This window comes from Gallus gallus, chromosome 1 (genome assembly GCF_016699485.2).
Source record: "Gallus gallus isolate bGalGal1 chromosome 1, bGalGal1.mat.broiler.GRCg7b, whole genome shotgun sequence".
NCBI classification, from domain to species: domain Eukaryota; kingdom Metazoa; phylum Chordata; class Aves; order Galliformes; family Phasianidae; genus Gallus; species Gallus gallus.
The window spans coordinates 79,466,655-79,487,763 of NC_052532.1; the positions used below are offsets into that span (position 1 = coordinate 79,466,655).

The following is a 21,109-nucleotide window of genomic DNA, read 5'->3' on the forward strand; positions in this document are numbered from 1 at the left end:
TACACGAGTTGGGATGTTGCTCTGGTAAAAAAAGGTGTGTGTTTAAGAAAACAGATAATAAAATTAGTCTTTTCTGTGTGAAGCTTAGCAGCTTGGCTGCCCTTAGGACACAGACAGCTGTGAGGGCAGGAGCTAGGACTGAAAGCAAACCCAGCTGCAAAGTCATTTCAGACATTTGAGAGTCAAATGTGGATGCCTACGTACTTAATTTTGAAACAACATGCAAGCATTTGGAAGTTTAACAAGGAAAAAAATCATAGAATAATAGAATCATAGCATGGCCTGGGTTGAAAAGGACCACAATGATCATCGAGTTTCAACCCCCCCGCTATGTGTAGGGTCACCAACCACCAGACCGGGCTGCCCAGAGCCACATCCAGCCTGGAAAACGAATAGAAGAATAATAGATTGTACTTTAATGTCACTCTTGCTGAGGTATGCTTTTATCCAAGTTATCTGAGGAACTAATACACTGTATTCAGACAGTAAGTTCCTCCTGTATTGATGGGAGAACTTGGCACTTGGGAAGGAAATGTGCCCAAGCTGTCAATGACACAGCTGGGAGCTGAAGCCAGCTTTAAGTCCCAGTTTTAGCCTTTGTTTTGCCACTTTTTAAAATCAAAGCTCATTATGAAGTCCTTTTTATGTGTCTTTCAAAATGCGTGTTCAGCAAACGGCAGTATGATAATAACTGGAAGTACGAGCTCTTTGTGTTATGGATCTGAAGTGGGGAAACCAGGTGTGCCAATGGCAGGCTGCTGCCAGGCCGGGAGGGGCTGCAGGCCCAAACTGATGACACAGAAAGCAATTCACAGCGCTGAGAGGTTTTAAAGATGCCTTCAGAGTAACGAAGCCATTCTGGCACGTCGTGGGTGTAGCTGTGAGAAGCGAACAGGAGAAATCAGTGCGCAGAAACAGAACAAGGTTTTGTTAGCATTAAGTCAGGTGTTCTTTATTTAGCAGCACCGGGAAGCCCTGGGGATATTTCCACCATAAGTCCTTCCAAGATGACGTGATTCAGAGTCCATTCTATTTCCACAGGTAGTAACACACTCACTGATTACCTGCGAGATAATTACACACACGCCTATCTCAGGTAGTGATTGATGAGGTTTCCAGTCTTGTACTCCATGGTCTCTTCTACCGCCTAGCGTCCTTTCAGCATCATGACAGTCCAACCGACAGCCTTTTGGCCTTTTGCTTCTTCCAATGGTCTTCCTCGCTCGCCCTCCACCTCCAGATGAGCTTTCACTGCTGCTTGCTCAGAGGAATGCCTATTAGAGGTTATTTATAGTAAACACTTCTTCCAATCAGAAGCAACTCTGATCTTAGACAGCCACCTTCAGGAAAATGGGATTTTTGCATGTTTGCGTGTACGTTATCTAAAACAAAACAAAACAAAACCGCCACCGTTAGCCATCGAGCGTATCAAACCTCCGGGTTTTCCAACGCACCGCTCGCTCCCCTCCCCGCTCCGTCCCCTCACGGCTCCCCCCGCCCGCCGCCTTTGGTACGTCCCGGCGGCCCGCGGTGCGTGCCGGGAGGCGCTGCGGTGGGGCCCGCTGGGTGAGGGCTGCGCCGTGCTCCCGCCATGGCGCTCAACAAGTCGATGCACGCGCGCAACCGCTACAAGGACAAGCCGCCCGACTTCGCCTACCTGGCCGGCAAGTACCCCGAGTTCCGGCAGCACGTACAGACCACCCTGGCCGGCAGGGTGAGGTAGGCGGCCGCGAGGGGGGGCGGGTTTCCGAGCTGCGCGCGTGTCTGCGGCCGGACCCCGACGTAACGCCTGCTTGTGCTTTCAGCCTGAACTTCAAGGACCCCGAGGCGGTGAGAGCTCTGACGTGTACCCTCCTGAAGGAGGATTTTGGGCTTACCATTGACATCCCCCTGGAAAGGCTCATTCCCACCGTCCCCTTGAGGCTGAACTACATCCACTGGGTGGAGGATCTCATTGGCCACCAGGATGCTGACAAGCGAGTGCTTAGGCGGGGCATCGACATAGGTATTTACTGCGAGCTATTTATAAGGCGAAGTGCTTAATTAGTCCGCTATTTATGACTAATGAAGCTAGCTGGTAAGATTCGCTGCGCGTCAGTGTTTTTGACAAAGCACATGTGTAGAAAATGGGTTGTATTTTTTTCTCTGTCTTCTAACCGATGAGTTGTGTTAGCATTTTAGACGTATACATGAGAGCTTATGAGTTGCATAACGATTCTTTCTCGGGTTCCTTTAACGAGATACTTTTTCTGTGTGTGGTGGTTTAACCCAGCAGGCAGCTGAATGCCACACAGCCCTTTGCTGACTCCCCCCCTGCAGTGGGATGGGAGGAGAACTGGGGAAAAAAAGGCAGAACTCATAGGCTGAGATAAAAACTGTTCACTAGGCCAGAAAAGGAAGATAGCACGGTGACTATGATTATTTATATATATACATGCACACACAAAACATGTGACACACAGTGCAGTTGCTCACTACACACCAACCAGCCCCCAGCAGCAGCAGACCCCCCCCCCCTTCCATTTGCCAGCTCCCCTCGTTTCAGTAGCTTTATTTTTCACATGAAGTCATACAGTATGGAATATCCCTCTGGCCAGATTAGGTGAGCTCTCCTGGTTCTGTTCCCTCCCAGCTCCTCGTCCCTCCAGCCTCCTCACTGGCAGGGCAGTATGAGAAGCTGACAAATGAAACATCCTTGGCTCTGTACAGTACTGCTCAGCAACAACTGAAACATCAGCGTGTTATCAACCTTGTTTTTCTCCTTAAGGCAAAGCACAGCATCGCACCATACACTATGAGGGCATTGTGTCCCACCTGAAACCAGGTTTCAGGTGTGTGTGACAGGTGACTGATCTGTCTTTTCTGACAGATTTTTGAAAACAAAAACCTTGAATTATTATGTTCTTAGTTCTTTCATGAATTAAGTTTTAAAAGAGGCTTAATTAGAAACCAAGGAAGTTAATAGCAAAGGCATCTTTTGATTGAAGACCGTCGAAGATGTTCTGTAGAAAACAGGATATAGTTTAAACTGGACTGAACAGCCACAGGTGGATGATACCAGCCAGCACACGTGTCTGGGTGCACTGCAGCTCCTTTTTCACTTCTTAAGCGTTGCTTGTGTTTATTATGAAAATGCTGCAGTTGCTGACTTCCTCAAAGCTTGGGTTCAGTAATCTCGGTTACTATGCAAATATTTGTCATGAACGTTTTCTCGGTGTTTTCTAGCTTGTTACTCGTTGTTGTCGTTTTTCAGTTCTCGCATTCTTGGTTTGGTTTCAAGTAGATAGAAGAACCTGTGAAGGTTTGTATCGTTATGTGGTGTGTGCACCGCTGCTTTCGTAACTTTTAGACTTGGTAGCTGACTTCAACACATTTAACATTAGGTAGTATTTTCAAAAACAGTTCCCGTGGGCTTTGTTGCAGTAGGTGAGTAAGTAGAAGAGACAGATGCATTAAGTTCTCTAACTACTGGAAGATGTTCAGTGTGAGTTTGCAATCAGCTTTGATATTCTAACTCTGGGCAAGAGGTAAATCGTCAAAGAAGAACATAAAAGGAACTCAGGAAATAAGTGTGCATGCTTTTTCTTGCTTACTGTTGTTGTTCTTTATGTTTCAGTAAATCCATATGATAGTAGATTCCTGATAAATCTCTGATCTCTGATCTCTGTTTTTTAAAGTTTTTAGTGATTGAATCACCTAGATGTGCCATACATTTTAAAAAGAATCCTTTGGTGCTGCAGTGTATTTCTGTTTGTTACCAAGTTTTTATCTGGTTACCTTTTTGGAGATCTTAATTGGTATCCCCGCTGTTCTTTTCATTTGTTTATTTATTTGTTGGCATTAGGAAAAAAGTCATATCAGATTTCTTTTCTTTTATGTGAACATGGTTCCTGTGTGCATCAAGGTAAAATCATTCATGATACTTGAAAGAAGATAGAAAAATACAGAAAAAAAGTATATATTGACATCTTTTCTTAGTCAAACAGGATACATTTGGCTTTCTCTGTATGTGGGAACATTGCTGAAGAAAAGTTGATAAATTACTAGAAAATGTATTCTAGGGAGGATTGCAGTGTTGTGTATTCATAGTGCATCTTTCACAATGCTGTATTTTAAATTACGTTTTAAGACTATTCACTAAAGAACCGAATAATGGATGATTGGTGAGCAATGCCTTCTTGAGATTACTTCTTTTTGTTGCTTAAAGTGCATAATTGCTGTGTATGACGCTAGAGACTTATTTTGCTTTCTTCATATGTTTTTTACACCTGCAGGGACAGGGGCATCGTGCATATACCCATTACTTGGATCAACGTTGAATGGCTGGTATTTTCTTGCCACAGAAGTGGATGATATGTGCTTCAATTATGCCAAGAAGAATGTGGAGCAGAATAACTTGTCTGATCTTATAAAAGGTCAGTAATAGCCTATTTAGTAGCATACAAATGTTGTGGCCTATTTTTTTTGCCACGTTCAAGTGGTGTATCAGAACCAGTATTCCTGCCAATACATGCTCCGTTGTTTTTACTGGCAGAGTGTTTGCTAAGGTCCGTGTATGCTTAAAACAAAAAGTCACAGCTTGTTCAGAATGGCAAGTATGGAAAAGGAGCTTCTCATCTTTACAAAAATCTGAAAGTTAAACTAAATCCTAGGGAGCTTTTCTCTCTCCATGTTTCCTTCTGTTACTGAAGCATTTCTTAGAGTCCATGCTGTTTCTGCTACTGGGAGACACGGAGTATTCCCCTCAAATAATTTGCGTGACACTAATATACATGTGAGGAGCGGCTGAAGGAGCTGGGATTGTTCAGTCTGGAGAAGAGGAGGCTCAGGGAAGACCTTATTGCTCTCTATAACTACGTGAAGGGAGGTTGTGGTGAGCTGGGGGTCGGCCTCTTCTCTCATGTGACTAGTGATAGGGCTAGAGGGAATGGCTTCAAGCTGCGCCAGGGGAGGTTCAGGCTGGACGTCAGGAAATACCACTTCTCTGAAAGGGTGGTCAGGCCCTGGAATGGGCTGCTCAGGGAGCTGGTGGAGTCACCGACCCTGGAGGTGTTCAAGGAATGTTTGGACATTGTGTTGAGGAACACGGTTTAGTGAGAACTGTTGGTGATGGGTGGATGGTTGGACTGGGTGATCCTGTGGGTCTTTTCCAACCTTGGTGATTCTATGATTCTATACTTTGTACAGAATCAATCCTTCATTTCTGAACTAAGTCTTAACAGTGCCTGTGGTGGTAGCAGAGTGCTTGACTCTATCTGTAGAAGAGCTTGGAAGAATGTCAATGAGAGTTTTATACGCTATAAAGCTGGACCATTATTCATCTCTGAAATAAAAATTGTGGTTCTGCTAGATTTTGGGAGTATGCTTTTTACCAAAATATTTTCCTCTGTCAGTCTTGAAGATCCAGATCTTGATGTGGGGAACAATGAGGGTATTCTCTAACCGCTGCCACGATAGGATTCTTAGTGCTGTGGTGGTATTACACTTCACAGGAAATACCTCCAGCGTGGGAAGATGTCTCAGGTGTAGCTGTAGTGCCAACAGTGATAAGCTGAAGTAAATGATTGATTGCTGTTGGGCAGAGCAGCAGGCCAGGGTGTGCCACTAAGGGTACTTGTAGCCGGCAGCTTCCTGGAATTGATCCAGCCTGTGACTTCTTAATTCCTGGGTCTGAAGTGTTTAGCTAGAGCTGATTATGCTGCTGTAACCAGTAACTAATGTAGCAACCTGGAGTCAGGTGGAAAATGGTTCAGCATCTGTTTCTTTTTTCCTCCAAATGATTTTTGTCATGCTGGGTAGCTTTATCTGGAGATCATTTTGCAGTATAATCTTAATTCTTCAATCTTCAATGAAAAGGTTAATTCACTGATAGTAAAAACATTAAAAAAGGGTTTTTTTTTGGCTGAAAGTGAAATACTTTGTGAAATGTCAATAACTTTCTTCCAAAAGAATTTTTTCTGAATGTACAATCCTGGAGATTCATTGTGAGTAGTAGAAAAAAATTACATGATGCTCTGAGTTGTATGTTTATCGTATTGGAATAGGATGATTGCCAAAATTTGTTCTTCCATTTTTTTTTCATCAATACCCCATATGTAATGGTAGGGTAAGCTACTGTCCTTCCATAAATTTGAATTATGAAAGCTTTTATGTTTGTAGTTGCAGCAGAGAACTTAGTGCAACTCATGCAGTTAATTGTTGATTTAGACTTGTGTCTTCCACTGCTACTGTGTATGTACTTACAAGCTGTTAAGCTGTTTGTATTCTACTCCTTAAACTAAAGTCCTTATTTGCATGCTGATGTTATGCTTTTTTTGTAGAGTATGTTGCTAAGAAAGTGCAGTTTTTATATTGTTTCAAGAAATGCAGAAATGAAAATCACATGTTTGATAAAATAGGACACTCCTTACTGACTAAATCCTTCTTTTCTATTAGTGGTTAAGGTACCACAGAAGACTCTTCTAATGGATGCACTGAAAGAAGAATCTGAGATAATTTATGATTTCTGCATGTGCAACCCTCCTTTTTTTGCCAACCAGTTGGAGGCGAAGGTAAGCTAGCAAACTAAAAGTTGCATGTACTTATTCCACTGTTCACTGAGTGGGAGGGTATCAACAATTAAACCTGTTCTCTTTGGGAAAATTCAGTGGAAAATCCCAAATCATTACGAAATAGCATTGAAGTTTTCTCTTTCCGTGCCCCAAAATAAACACTGAAAAACTTGAAAGTGCTGTCCTGTCTGAAGTGGATTTTTTTCACAAGATTTTGTTGTCTTTGAGAGTTGGTTTAGAAAGTAGACTGCTACTAAATCTGAAATTCAATGCCTGTTATATAGGCTTATTTTGGATGTATTTTTGTCTTATTATCCACGGTGGCAGTGTGGGGAGGATAGGGGTGGTGTCTTTTGCTACTGACTGAGTTAGGATATAGTTTGAAAGTAATCCTTTTTAAAAATGTTTATTTGAGGTTAATTACAATTTTTAATCTTTCTTATCCAGGGAGTAAATTCTCGAAACCCACGGCGCCCTCCTCCAAGTTCTGTAAATACAGGAGGGATCACTGAAATCATGGCTGAGGGGGGAGAGCTGGAGTTTGTCAAGAGAATTATTCATGACAGCTTACAACTGAAAAAGAGGTTGCGGTAAGTGCTTTCTTCTGGTTAAATGTTGACTTGCTTTTCAGTCTGAAATAATGTGGAAGTGATATTTTAGTAAAGAATGTAGCTGTAGTCCAGTGTTTAGTTCAGTTACTTAGTCTCAGTTTATATAAAATTAATTGTTGTTGAGCATCAAACGATTACAAGTCATTAGGGGAGATGTTTAAAGGCAGAAAGCGAAAAAGCCCGTACCAGTGGCACTTGTTGCTTGCAGCTGAATTAGTGTATGTGCCTGCTAAAGATGGTCAGCATATATTGTTAGGTTCTTCTGGGATAGGAGGATGAATGTTGACTTCTACTAAACTGTTCATTACCTGGAAGCTTTTCTCTTTTCCTGGTTGAATTTTGATATCTTACAGATCTATCTACTAAAGGGCGCTATTGTACTGAATGCTATCTTGTGTGAATATGAACTGAAATAATAATTGCAGTGACATCTTTTGAACAAGAAAAACGGCATATCTTCAGTTTTTCAGACAACCCTTCCCACCAAGTAATGTTGTTCTGTATGTTATTCCTCTAGGTTTCTGGGAGCTTCCTTCAGATTTTTTTAAATATACTTCTAAAATGCAGCTGCCACAATTTTTGTGTTAGTACCACAGCTTCATCAGTGCTCTGAGCTAAGGAAGTTCAGCCTTCCATCTGTATATTCAACATGTGTTTTGTTGAGACTCTTCTAGAGCACTGCATTGGGATCTCATTGTCATCCATCTGATGCCAAATCTTTTATTTAGAATGTATATTTTTCTAGTGATGGATCTGGGGGAAAAAAATTAAATATGAAGAATGTGTTTTTATTGAAAAGTAGGACAAAGTGAAACAGGACTCTTTTAGAAGTGCTTCTGCCTTGCAGTTCTTTCAAGGAGAAAAAAAAATGAGGTTTCAAGGTTGTAAACCTTGGAGAACTTGATAGAGAAGTAACAGCTTGCTTAAAATACTCTTTTGTGTTTTGTTAGAAACAAGGTTTGGCAACAGTACCAAAGGGCATGAGTAGTGAACTGTTAATAGAGAAGACTGAGACTCCCTTTGGCCAGGAGGCTTTCTTGACTTATTCTACCTCCTCTTCCCTTCTTCTTCAATTAGAAGTTGAGGGTTTGGTATTTAGTAGTTTTGTCGAAGAAGTGTGTTTTAGCTTTGCCAGGAATGTTGGGATTTCATGTAAGTATTACTCTGTGAAATTCTTTATGTTGTACTGTGCAGAAAATCAACTTAACTGCAGTATTAAGGGACAGTTATTTAAGAGATGGTAATGGAACTTGAGAAGTCAGTTAAATGAAGAACAGAAGTGTATTCCTTGGAGATACTGAAGATGAGAAGCTAAGTGAAAGGATTAGCTCCAGCTAAACAAATTTCTTGTTTTGGAGGTGGGAGAGTTCTCCTGTTTTATTTCTCATATGGTAATAGGAACCTGGATAATGAGTTATGAATGAGCAGAAATGGCAATCAGTAGGTCAGCCTCTTAAGCACATATACTTGTCAGTAACTGAATATTTCTTCTTCTTTTCTTATCTTTTATCTTCTTATAATATTTCTTCTACTTCTCCAAGGAAAGTTACAGGTTATTGTAAGGAGTGGTACCTTACATGTAATTAAGGTCACTTTTTGAGATGTGATTCCTGCTTGTTCAGATGCTGTTTCAATATTATACTTTCTGAGAACACATTCTCCTCTCTAGGCTGTCTTTGCTCCTTTCCTGATACATGTTGTACTGTGTCGTAGTACTCTATTTAAGACTAATTTTGTTCTTTTTGTGTTGTTTTTGAATTTGTTCATGCAGATTTCTGATCCAGATAGTTCTTTTTGTCAGTTTCCCTTTTCCCTTGATCCATATTTGTAAAAACTCTTTGTTGTGTATCGTCTGCAGGTGGTACAGTTGTATGCTGGGGAAGAAATGCAGTTTAGCACCGTTGAAAGAGGAACTTAAAATCCAGGGGGTAAGTTTTATATACAGTCCTTACATATCCTGTGTATGTTGAATTCATTATAGGCTTTTACACACTTTCTTTCCTGTGCTGTATTGTTTGTACCTCATTAAAATGAGAGAAATCCTTGTGAGCCTCGTACAGAAGAGCTGAGGTTTCCTTTTGTATTCTTCGGACTACCAATTCCATTTTGATTAGTTTCATAATCACTATTACAGTAGATCTGGGGTTATGTTTGTTTTAACCAAGCACATGTTATGTGGTGGTTCAGATTAGAATATGGCATTCATGTTCCAAAACTTCAATTTATTGTTGGAATTTTGATAGATACAGGAATTCAAAGGTAGGAAAAAAATCTAGAGTAGAGATTTTCCTCTGTCCGTCTGTCTCCATGTCTCATCTCCATCTCCTTCCATCCTCCCTCTCTGTCTCTCTCTCTCTCTCTCTTGCACGTGTGCTCTATTTTAGGCAGTACTCAAAAGCTGCATGACTCTGAACCTGAGTTCCTCAAAATGCACAGATGTCGTAGGTAGAGATGGGAAATTTCAGTCACTGCTAGCAGCCTTGGCACTGACCAGCTTCGTGGGTCACTAACAACTAAGAGCTATGTCAGAAGGAATTTCCATTCCTGCCTTGAGGAAATAACTATGCTAACTGTTGCTGTTTAAAAATGTGTGGAGTAGAACAGTGTTATTTATTAATATGAAACAAAATTTTCTATTGCTACTTCACGTAGGTTCCTAAAGTTACTCACACGGAATTCTGTCAAGGACGTACTATGAGATGGGCACTGGCATGGAGTTTCTATGATGATGTACAAGTACCTGTAAGTATCTTAGTTTTGTCTTGCTTTTGTATGTCTGTGCCTCTTATTTGAGGAAGAGCCTAATGAGCTGTAAGTACAACAGCTGTGAAAGGATCTGCTCTCCATCAGAAAGGAATATTGATGGAGTGGGCTGTGTGGACAGTGGGTGTTGTTAATTGGCTCTCAGTCTGTTAGCAGTTGTTACATGTGATCCATTATGACTTGTGTATAGGGAGGGAAAAAGAAGGCTGCAGGGATTTCCTGTGGGCTTCAGTGAAAGTATGGGTCACTTGTAACTCCAGAAAGTGTATGTAGGATATTACAATTTTTGGGCTAGATTTAAACTTAAAATTTTCCCCTGAGAACTTGATTTTGATTTTCATATAGATTCTTGTTACCAAATAAATATGAACATGTTTTAGCTGCTTTAGACCTGACTATGTCATAGAATCATAGAATGGCTTGGGTTGGAAGGGATCATCAAGTTCCAACTCCCCTGCCACAGGCAAGGTTGCCAACTGCTAGGTCAGGTATTAGATCAGATTGCCCAGGGCCCCATCCAACCTGACCTTAAACACCTTCAGGGACAGGGTGTCCACAACCTCTCTGGGCAGCCTGTGCCAGCACCTCACCACTCTCTCAGTAAAAAATTTCCCACTGATGTCAAATCTAAATCTCCTCTCCTTTAGTTTAAAACCATTTCCCCTTGTCCTGTCACTACATACCCCTGTAAAAAGTTGATTTCACTCATGTTTTTAAACTCCCTTTAAATACTGGAAGGCTGCAATGAGGTCTTCCTGCAGCTTTCTCTTTTCCAGGCTGAACAAACCCAGTTCCTTCAGCCTGTCTTCATAGGAGAGGTGCTCCAGTCCTTTATATCGTCTCTGTGGCCCTCCTCTGGATCCTCTCCAGAAGTTCCACGTCTTACCTATATTGTGGGCCCCAGATTTAGACACAGTACTCCAGCTGGGGCCTTGCAAGGGCAGAGTACAGGAGGACAATCACTTCTCTCGCAGGATAATACAGGTTATCATCGTGATAATCGCGTGATAACACAGGTTATGTCAGCAACTATTTAGTGGTTTAGATACACTGTTAATCCATAGGTATTGTGAATACAAAAGTCATCCCACTAATAGTGCGTAGCATTGTATTTTTTTGGTGTTACACTGCTTTTGTTTCTTCTTTTAGTCACCTCCCTCTAAGAGAAGAAAACTAGAAAAACCTCGAAAGCCAATTACATTTACAGTCTTGGCTTCTACAGTCAAAGAATTATCCATCAAAGCTGCAGCGATGGGCTGGGATGCTGTAGAAGGCATTGCTGTTGTTAGAGCCTGGATAGAGAAGATTCTTGCTGATTTGAAGGTAAAATATTAAGTGTTAGATGTTACAGTATCCTACTTTGAAGTGTGTGAATGAATAATTTGAAGTTCTTCTGTCTTCTGCAATAGGTTCAGCATAAACGTGTTCCTTGTGGGAAAGATGAAGTTAGCCTGTTTGTGACTGCCATTGAAAACTCCTGGGTTCATCTGAGGAGAAAGAAAAGAGAGAGAGTAAGGCAATTACGAGAACTTCCTCGAGCTTCTGATGATGTTCTGCAAGCAATGGAAGAGGAAAAAAACAGCCAGAACAGTGTGAGCAACAGTGTGGACTGTGAAAAATCCAAGACTGAAGACTCTGAAACTGAGCTTGTGGCACCTGGTGAGGATGTCCACTTGACTGCAGATGATGAGCTAAGGGAAGAATCAGCTACCAAAGAATTGAGTGAGCATATGGAGGAGGAGGAGACAGAAGCAAAGCAGACAGAAGCATCATTTAACGAAGGTTCCAGTAGTGCAGAGCAGGGAGCTCAGCCTTCCGAGGAAGCTGGCAATCTAACAGCTGAAAAAGGACAAAGTCCCAAGGAAACCAGTAGATGTTTCCTCTTTAAATGTTTAATGAACGTGAAGAAAGAAGGAAATGATGTATTAGTAGAAATGCACTGGGTTGAAGGGCAGAACAGAGACTTAATGAACCAGCTGTGCACGTACCTACGGAACCAAGTTCTTCGGTTGGTTGCTAGTTAGCCCTTTATCTCACTTTGGTAAAAATGAGTCTTCAAGTTTTATAAACTATTTTTTGATGGTTTAAATGGTTAGCAAAATAAGATTTTCCCCTTAAACATTAGTAAAATGAAAATTAAAGCTCTTTTTAATGTTAAATAGCTTTTTTTTAAGCTGCAGGGAGTTCATAAAGTATGACTTCATGTGCACTGAAGGACAGAGAAGTAATATGTCTTGTTTTTCAGTTATAAAACTACACGTTGCAGTGAAACACATCTATGCTGTGACCGTTTCAAATATCAGCAGTGCTCTTTTTGTTTTTTTTTTTCTTATCCAGTGTAATAGATTTATATATTGTTACTATGTAGACTAGTACTTTACTGAAATATTTTCTTCAGTATTTTTCATACAAATGCAGGAAATTGGTCTGCCTTGGGAGTTGCCTTCTGCGGCTATGAGTCCTCAGCCGGGGGTTTAAGTACACCTCTCGTTCCTTTGCTGTGATTAGCCTTTGACCTACAGAGCAGCAAGATGGATACATCCTTTAGGCGCTGATTAAAGAAGGACACAGTTTAGAAACACGATGTATTTCTGTACTTTTCTGCAGTTTACGCCTCCTGGAGCCGACCCGGCCGCTGGAGGCTCCCGGGCTGGGAGCCGCGGGGCGGGGCTGCCGTTTGAATGGCGCGGCGGGAAGATGGCGGCGCCACCGCTAACGGCGTCGCCGCGGTTTCGGCGGCGGGGCTCGGCAGGGCGGCCCGGGCTGCCCCGCTCGGCCCCGCGGCTCCCTGCCGCGCCGTGCTCAGCCCCCCGCCCGGCCTCGAGGTCTCCCTACGCTGCAGCGGGAGCCCCGGCGGCGGCGGCTCGGCAGGTAGCGGGAGCGCAGACGGAGAGGCGGCGGGGTGCGCTGGGCTGGGGGTCCCGCGCGTGGGTGAGGGGACGTCCCGGGGGGAGCGGGGGCGGGGGGGAGACGGGTGGGCCCGGGCAGGGCCTGCGCTGCCCGTGTGAAGCACGGGCTGGTTTCTCCCTGCGGGAGGCAGCCGCGGCTGAGGTGCGCGTTTGCACTAAAAGGCTGGCAGTGCACAAAGGTGAATCCAAGGGTCTTTGTGCAATTCGGCCTTTAGCTGAGGAGGGCAAGAGCATGCTGGTTCTGCGCACGATGCTGAAGCGGGGCTCGTTTCTGGTGCGCGCCGCGTAACAGCGGGCCTTGGCCTCTAGGTGCTGCTCTAGCACAGCAATCAGCACAGTCTGTCCGGCTGTACTAGCGATTCCAGCCGCTAGAATGCTCGCATCTGGAAAACACCGCGTTTCGTGGTCCTGGTTAGCGGACGGACTCCTGCAAATGCAGGGATGTGCGGTGACTTTTTGTACCTCATTTCTACGTACGAGGCCTTTACACAACATCTCCTACCCTAACTTCACCTCTTGATAAAACTCTTTACACCTCCCAGCCTCCTGCAGGCAGGCAGCGTCTTCTCACCACTGTGTTTATATGCTGCAAGATGCGGCTTTGTCAGCTCTCCTCAAAGACATTCAGCATGCGACACTCCCGTGTCCAACAGAGCCCACATTCTGCACACTTTAGGGTTATAGAAACACAAAACATCCCAAGTTAGAAAGGACCCACAAGGATCATCAATTCCAACTCCCGTCTCCACACAGGAACACTCAAAATTCAAACTCTATGTCTGAGATCAATGTCCAAAAGCTCCTTGAACTTCAGCAGGTTGGAGCCATGCCCACTGCCCTGGGCAGCCTGTTCCGGGGTGAAGGACTTTTTCCTGACATCCAGCCTTTCTTTTAGACACAACTAAATCCCAGTGCTCTGACCCAGCAACATGCATCATCCTGCTTTTGACTCTCTCTTAGCATTTTTCCAGTAGGTAAAAAAAGGTTGATGCGGTATTACACTTACATACATATGCTTTAAATGGGAAGGTTCCTAAGGCACAAGTTTTCAAACTTGCATCCAGTGTTTATCTAAAGGCATTCTTCCAACTCTAGAGCCATGTCATCCCTTACCTGTGCAGTCTTTCATAGGCAGCCTGTTGGTTTTAGCATTAGGAGAGAAGCTTGAGATCCAATATACATCTATTTGTTTTGTTTTTAAATTATTATGAACTCTAATTCTGCCATACTGGTGACGTTGTAGGGTAGAGAAATCTGGCCACTTCTTAATGCACCATGGAAACCTGTTCTGCTTGTAACACACTGTTGTTCACTCTGGATATGCTGGACGTTTTATTTAGTATTTCATAGTGATTGGATAATACACAGTGAAGCAACTGCTTCAGAGCTAAGATGTAACAGCCTTTTTATGTAGTTGTGCAGGGGAGAATGGTTGTGCACTACTGATAGCTAGACTGGAGTTAACCTAAAAAAGCAGCTGAAGTTTTTGTTTGTTGTCTATAAATACTAGCATGCATAAGCAGCCCGTATTTTCCTGATCATGTTTGCCCTTATGCTGTTACAACAGTGTAAAACCCTTTTTATATGATTATTTTTTTTTAATATGGTGTTGGAAGAGCGGGTGCAATAGTGTCATTACACACGATTACTTGTTTTTCATATAGATTTGATGAGGTCTTTCACAAAGTGCTGCTATGGGAACTAAGTAGTCATTGAAGGCATTACTCTGGATCAGAAATCTGTTTTCTCTCTCAGATGAGGAAAGGGACAAAAGGTTTGAGTTTCCTTAATAATTAGGAAAAAGAGAGAACCACAAAGGAGGCAGTATCTGTAGCCAGCACAAAATTATCTGGACAAGAAATGGGAAGCAAAGGACTTAATTAAACTAGAGGAACTGGCAGTGTGGTGAAGATACTAATCAGTGTTGAAAAACAGACGTAACTGTGCGGAGTAGCTTGAGTTGCCTGTTTATTTTACATTAGTTATTTAGCTTTTTCTGTGAAGTGAAAAAGAGCCAAGGCAGTTCTGTAATCTGTGAGAACTACTGAGGGCTCTGTAGCGGTAATCTAAAAAGGAAATGGTCTGAGTAAGGGTAAGATGGCAAATACATTGTAATGCTGCTAAGCTAATCAGTGCTGAAATTCTGCTCCAGTCTGTATTTGGTCATGGTTACTCTGTCTCAAAAGCAAACATCAGAGTGAGAGTTTGGCAAAGAAATTATTTGTCTGTAGAAAACCTAACTGGAGGAGAAATTGAGAAGATGATGTCAGGAGATGAGAAGAATGATAAAGTACGCATGGGAAATATTGAAAAATATAGGAAAGTTAATATTTTGTTACCTTCTCCTCATAATAAGGAGACTGTAAAGAAGTTTGACCTTTAGGTATATAAAGCGACCTTATGTTTAAGGGTGGTACTGTTTCTGTTTTTGTTTTCATTTTCCTCCCAAAGGGCAATGTCAGCAGGTAAATGTTCCTGAAGATCAAGCAGACAAGTTGCTCCTTGCAAGCTGGGGTCTTCCTAAAGCAGTCTTGGAGAAATATCACAGTCTGGGAGTAGTACAGATGTTTGAATGGCAAGCAGAGTGCTTAATGCTTGGACAAGTTCTGGAAGGGAAGAATCTGGTTTACTCAGGTATGCAAACATAACAGAACAAACCCCCTAAATTTCCCAGTGCCATTCACAAGAACATACTGCTGTAGAATGTTGCCAAACTGGCAGATGCAAAGGTCAACATCCTCTTTATTCCAGAGAGACCCCCCTTAAGAGAAAATCTACTTTTCTGTACCATTGCTGGAAGGGGTACATGACTCGATGGTTCCCTTTCCAGATGTGGAGAGAGACTTATTTTCTATTTTCTCTGTTATTGTTCCTTTAGAAACTGATAATTTGAAGTCAACGCTCTATTTTTTTTACAGATTAGGCAACCATGAACTGGATGATACCAGCAATATCATATTTAAATACTTCTGAAGTTTTTTATTTACTATCTAATTCCGTCAATCTTTCCATCATTTTTTCTTAATGTAGTTGGGGTGCATGGAATAGAAGGGGAGGTAGGACGTGTGGGCTAGAAGTCCACAGGAAATTACAATTTGGGATGTCTACCCCAAATTTGTCCCAGATCAGCACTCGGATCATGATCAGCTTAGAGGAGTAGCAGAATGATTTTTCTGAGGCTTGTATTTGAGTTTTATTACTTGGCTTCAGAAGATGTTGGGTTAGAATATTGAGGGGCTAGGTCAGTGTGGTGGTGGCTAAGCTCTCCTTTCCAACCAAGAGACTGTAGTGCTGTTTTCATTTCTCCCCCATCAGCTTACCTCTCATCTCCAGCTTATTTGAGCTGCTGTTGCTTCCAGAGCAGAAATGAGAGCACAAGCCTTGGTGAAAGCAGCGTGAGAGACACTAGAAGAGAAATTCTCTGCAGACCTCTTGACCCATTATTGGGGATAAATGCAAAAGCAGTTGTAGGCAAGAAAATTGAAGAGTCTTGCCCCAAGCTTCCTATTGTTTTCTGTGCTAGTTTTAAGATGCTTGTTTCTTTGATTTTTTTTTTTCTATTACTTTAAAAAATAATACAGAAGTACATTTTTTTTTCAGCTCCTACCAGTGCTGGAAAGACTCTTGTTGCAGAACTGCTCATTTTGAAGCGAGTCTTAGAGACTCGTAAGAAAGCTCTTTTCATCCTTCCCTTTGTCTCTGTGGCCAAAGAGAAGAAATGTTATCTGCAGGTGAGTAGCATGCAAGGAAGGTAATTGTATGGCTTATAGCTGTTGAGTCATGTTTATTAAATAAATTATTTTCATGAATTTGAGGGAAAAGAATATTTCAGAGTTGTTTCAGAAAGAATTTGTAGATAGAATGATACTTTTCTGGGGGAAAGATTTTCATGTAAAATATTGTTTCCATTAGCTAATGTGTCAAAATAATAAGAATTACTGAAGGCAACAGTGAAATCAGAAGGCCTTTTTTTTTTTTTTTTTATAGTTGTTTGACACTTGGGATTTTATTAAACTTAGTAACATTTCCTAGGTAAAGATACAACTGAGTGCAAAAGCTGCTTTGTAGAGACTGATAATGGAAAAGTTCTACTTCTTTAATCTCCTAAAGCTGGAGAATTATCAATACCATATTCTGCTTCTTCTGGCCAGTGGTTTGGTTTTAGCTGCACACTTGAAATTGTATGGTATCCCATCCATCTGCTTCAAAATATTTGTATATTTTGTTAATTCTGTGTGTAGCATGCCAAAGTTTTGGCATTACAGTGATGTGCCTTGGAAGAAAAGAAGTCACTGTTGCTTGACTTTCAGCTGGGAGATGTGATGTTTCTGTATTTGGGGCCCAACATTTGGCTTTTGCTCCATATTTTTTTTTAAGAGTGAGGCCTCTCTGTACAACTGCTATTATGAAGTGTTGTACTGTGTGCTCTCTAACTTCCTTAATAGTAAATAATACTTTTATATTAAGAAGTGTTCTCCATCTCAGTTATGTTTACATTATCCTATAATGTGTATTGCTTGGCTTCTGCTTTGGAAATAAATACACATGACAGTGACGTGTGGGATAAGGAGAAGTAACTGTCTGGGCTGTGGTTTTAATCTGATTTGTTGGCATTAGAAGTGTTAGGGATCATGGTTGTATAATGTATAGGCTTTTATTTAATTCCAGCAAGTGTCAGTCAAAATTCAGATTTATAACCTTGGCACAACATTCTATATCCTTTGGAATACAGGCCCTGTTTCAGGAGGTGGATATGAGAGTTGGAGGCTACATGGGAAGCATCTCTCCTGCTGGACGTTTCTCTTTGCTGGATGTTGCTGTCTGCACCATTGAGAAAGCCAATGGTCTAATCAATAGGCTAATAGAAGAAAACCAAATGGACTCACTGGGTAAAATGCTAAGGCCTGACTGCCAAGGGGCTGAGGTTTTTACATAATCTGAGTACATGTGAATTCATGAGATAGTTTGTGTTTACTCAGTTCCCTGTGTGACGGGCATGACGTACAGGAAATCTGAGCACTTTTTCTTCATTCAGAGCATCTCTGATTTGGATTTCAGAATCCAGTCTTGGCTATTCTGTGTAGCCCAGTGGCAGAAGAGTGTATTGGTAGAACTGCAGCTTTATTTTGTCGGGTATGGAAGACAGTCCGTGGGTAGGGATCATTTGCAATAACCTGTGATTCTCATAGCTAGAAAGTGTCTTCCAATTAGTGAAGTTGAGTTAAAATTCTGAAATTTAATTCCAAGAACTTTTTATTTGTTTGGGACGAAGACTACATATTCCATCAATGGTATATTGTTAGTTTGAGGAAGAGGAGGAATTAAGTTAATTGCTCACTGGGTTCTAAATATTGAATACATAGAGACCCTCTAGGTAGGTATGGTGACTAGAAGGGCTGTGACACACTCATTTCTCTCTTGTAGTATACTCAAAATCTGTCTGTCTTTGTAGCATGGACTTCTGGGTCACCATGGCCATGACAGCCACTAGACAACATTGATACACATTTAGTGCTTGGGAGGAGATATAAAACCTGGAAGACCCGTATGTGCACTTGGAGAGAGATGTGTTTTCCTAGACCAATTAGAAATTTGTTCTTCTATTTGCTTGTCTTCTCAGTAAAACTATACCTAGTTTTATTTTATACAGTACTCCCTCCCATCTTTGCTCTGGCCTGTAACATAGTTGGCTGCTATTTCTGAAATACAAAAACTGGAAAAATAGATGACTACCAAGCTGGTATGAGACCTCCACTTAAAAAATTACCGTTCCATGTTCATCTGGCATCCTAATATTCTTGAGAAAATTTTTTTAAAAACAACAGACAATAAGGAAAAGAAAGCCTTGCAGATTTTGTAGGACTATGAGATCATGAGATAGCACATTCATACCAGGACTACAGGGGCTGGATCACTGTGAACTCTTTACACTGCCAGTATGCTGTAAGATGAGTAGATGACCATGGCTGTGCTGCATTTTTAAATCGTTTGAATTGAAGCTGCTGCAATCTGACCCAGTTCTTGAATGCATATCTTCACCCCTTCCCTTGCAAGAGAACTGATAATCATGCAGTTATTGATTTTAATATATGGCTTGAAGAGTGCTATTTAGTTAAGGATTTTTTTTTCTTTTTGTTTGTGTTAAATAGGGTTAATTTGGTGATAAGTCACCATGTTGTCCAAGCTGCACTACCAGCATGAGGCAAAGAGCATGATTCTAACATCCTTATTTATGTTGGCTTGTGTGCTTTGTAAGCATAACCAGGGTACTAAAATGTATTGTTTAATGCTAGCATCTTTCAGAATCTGGAGACATGCCAAATTCCTTTTGTTGGCACCTCCATTCCATCACCACAATTTTTGGTACTCTGTAAGAAGAATGTGCCTGAGAAGAGTCATATACTTCCAAGTATCAAGAGTTATATGACCCTTTTCAGGCACATTCTTCTCACAAAGCAGTATAACCAGAGAAGTGAACGCAAAATCTGAGTTTCAGTATTGTGTCCCCAGCACTGATAGCTCTAAAGTGTGATATTTTTCTTTCACCATTTGGAAACACCTCTGCTGCAACCCTCTGTTTCCCTTGTGTCCCAGCATGACTATACACCTGAATGTTTTTTCTTTATGTATTTACTTGAAAGCAATTTTTGAATTAAAATTTTAGTTTAAAAAATAATCAACATCTTTTTCTATTTAGAGATACATCTTCATAAAAATTGCAGAATACAGGCATGAGCTGAAAATGCCTTTTTAACTATCATCTAAAGTAAGCTTGTCTAATACTGCAAGGTTGCATGATGCCTTCTAATTAATTCTAAATTTAGACTGCTTCGTAACAAGGGTGTTTTATCTTTGAGATGAGTTATTGAGAGATGACTGCAGTTCTGGCTAGATTCCATCTTCAGCTCAAACTGTTCCTTTTGTTGATGTCAGCCCCCTGCTGATAGCTCGCATTGCCTTTGGAAGCTGTTGAGAGAAATTCAAATCCCTTGCCTGGCAGAGCTCTCTTGGCTATATGAAGCAGTAAAAAGCATTTTCATGTTGATAATTATTATACAACGTATGACAGTTTTGGAAATCCAGGTACACAGGAAATACTGTTCTTCTTGTTGTTCAGACTCTTGATACTGATACTAAAGACATTTTTAGGAGAGCAGAATTGAGAAGAATCTGGGAATGGATTTGCAATGTGCAGTTGCGTTACCAAAGTTGTTTCTGAATTTAAAATTGAGATTAAAAAATTTCTACCTTCTTTGTATTTGAAAGGAAAAATAAAATCAAATCCTGCCTGTCATTAAGAACTTTGAACTGAATTTGGGCCTAAAGTAGTCTTGTTATTGTAGAATAATGCTGTGTGAGATTTCTCGGGTACTTCTAGCATTTTTTTGGTAAGCAGTCTTCTAGGGACATGTAATTTGCAGGCAGAAAGCAGAAATAGTGGGTAGTCTCATTTCAGTAGCAATGGAGAATGATGAAATTACGGCCCCGTTTGCACTCCTGAGCTTATTGCTGAGTAGAAAATGCCATAGAATGCTGGGAGCTGTAGTTTTCCTTGACTACAGTTCCATTTTAAGCTGAGAACAGCCTTGTGAAAAATACCACTTATGTGATAGCTGCCCGTATGTCATCCCTGTGAGTGCATTCTGAGTACTGCTCAAAGAGAGAAGCCATGTGTGTGTGACAGTCAGGTCTCACCAGCTTAGACACTGCTAGGGTGGCATACAACACAGCTTTAGCGTGGCTTTGAATATTTTTTTTATAGCTAAATAGCAATAGAACATACAGAACGTGCAGAAAAATAGTGACATGGCCTGTGTTTTGTCCTAGAGATTTTGTCCTCTAGTGTCCTATGTTTGTTTTAGGAAGCAAAAAATGCTGCTTCTTGACACAAAACCTGGAAGGGTAACTTGCGTGAATTTTGCTTTGGTAGATAATATATTATGCTGTCCTGTCTCAATTGCTGGAAGAATTTAGTTGGACTGCTGTATGGGAAAGCAAGGACAGCTTTTTCTGGGACCTGAATAATTATCCATTTTTTGATTTATGAGTGAGGAATTTTACAAGCAAGCACCAAATAGAGGAAGTAGAGAAAGACAGAGGGGCTGGCTGGGTGGGTTTGTAAAAGAGGCTACTGAAGCACAGCAGTGTCCTTCTAACTTAAGTGGCTTGAAAGAAAAGGGAGGAGAAGACAGACAGAGAGAGAAGGAACATATGTAGGAAGGAGAAAAAAAATGAGAAAGAAAATAGCATTGAAGTAGATAATATAAGGTCACAT

General features: G+C 41.4%; 2 protein-coding genes and 1 long non-coding RNA gene across 5 annotated transcripts in view; 2 read left to right on the top strand and 1 right to left on the bottom strand.

The window, feature by feature from the left end:
- Positions 1–921: 921 nt before the first annotated feature.
- LOC121109311 lies at positions 922–1,963 on the bottom strand. Its single transcript, XR_005863011.2, has 2 exons — positions 1,658–1,963; positions 922–1,382 (listed from the first exon to the last, which is right to left on the bottom strand). It is a non-coding gene; the product is annotated as an uncharacterized LOC121109311 (long non-coding RNA).
- METTL16 (methyltransferase like 16) lies at positions 1,552–12,504 on the top strand. The gene is made up of 9 exons (NM_001031602.2): positions 1,552–1,719; positions 1,806–2,005; positions 4,275–4,415; positions 6,436–6,551; positions 6,999–7,141; positions 9,021–9,090; positions 9,815–9,904; positions 11,075–11,248; positions 11,335–12,504. Exons 1-9 carry the CDS (start codon positions 1,592–1,594, stop codon positions 11,947–11,949), a joined length of 1,677 nt encoding a protein of 558 aa, NP_001026773.2. The 5' UTR covers positions 1,552–1,591; the 3' UTR covers positions 11,950–12,504.
- Positions 12,505–12,597: 93 nt separating this feature from the next.
- Positions 12,598–21,109, top strand: part of POLQ (DNA polymerase theta) — a 56,855-nt gene continuing 48,343 nt past the window's right edge. For all 3 annotated transcript variants that reach the window (XM_416549.8, XM_040707131.2, XM_040707137.2), the window contains exons 1-4: positions 12,598–12,796; positions 15,286–15,468; positions 16,435–16,565; positions 17,567–17,723. In XM_416549.8, the coding sequence (XP_416549.6) occupies positions 12,607–12,796; positions 15,286–15,468; positions 16,435–16,565; positions 17,567–17,723 (661 nt within the window). In that variant the 5' untranslated portion in view covers positions 12,598–12,606. The remainder of the gene's footprint in view (positions 12,797–15,285; positions 15,469–16,434; positions 16,566–17,566; positions 17,724–21,109) is intronic.

Coding starts and splice junctions, on each gene's coding strand:
- METTL16 (NM_001031602.2), top strand. CDS start 1,592: ATGGCGCTCAACAAGTCGATGCACGCGCGCAACCGCTACAAGGACAAG. Junction 9,091..9,814: donor AGGAACTTAAAATCCAGGGG/GTAAGTTTTATA, acceptor TACTTCACGTAG/GTTCCTAAAGTTACTCACAC. Junction 9,905..11,074: donor ATGATGATGTACAAGTACCT/GTAAGTATCTTA, acceptor TTCTTCTTTTAG/TCACCTCCCTCTAAGAGAAG.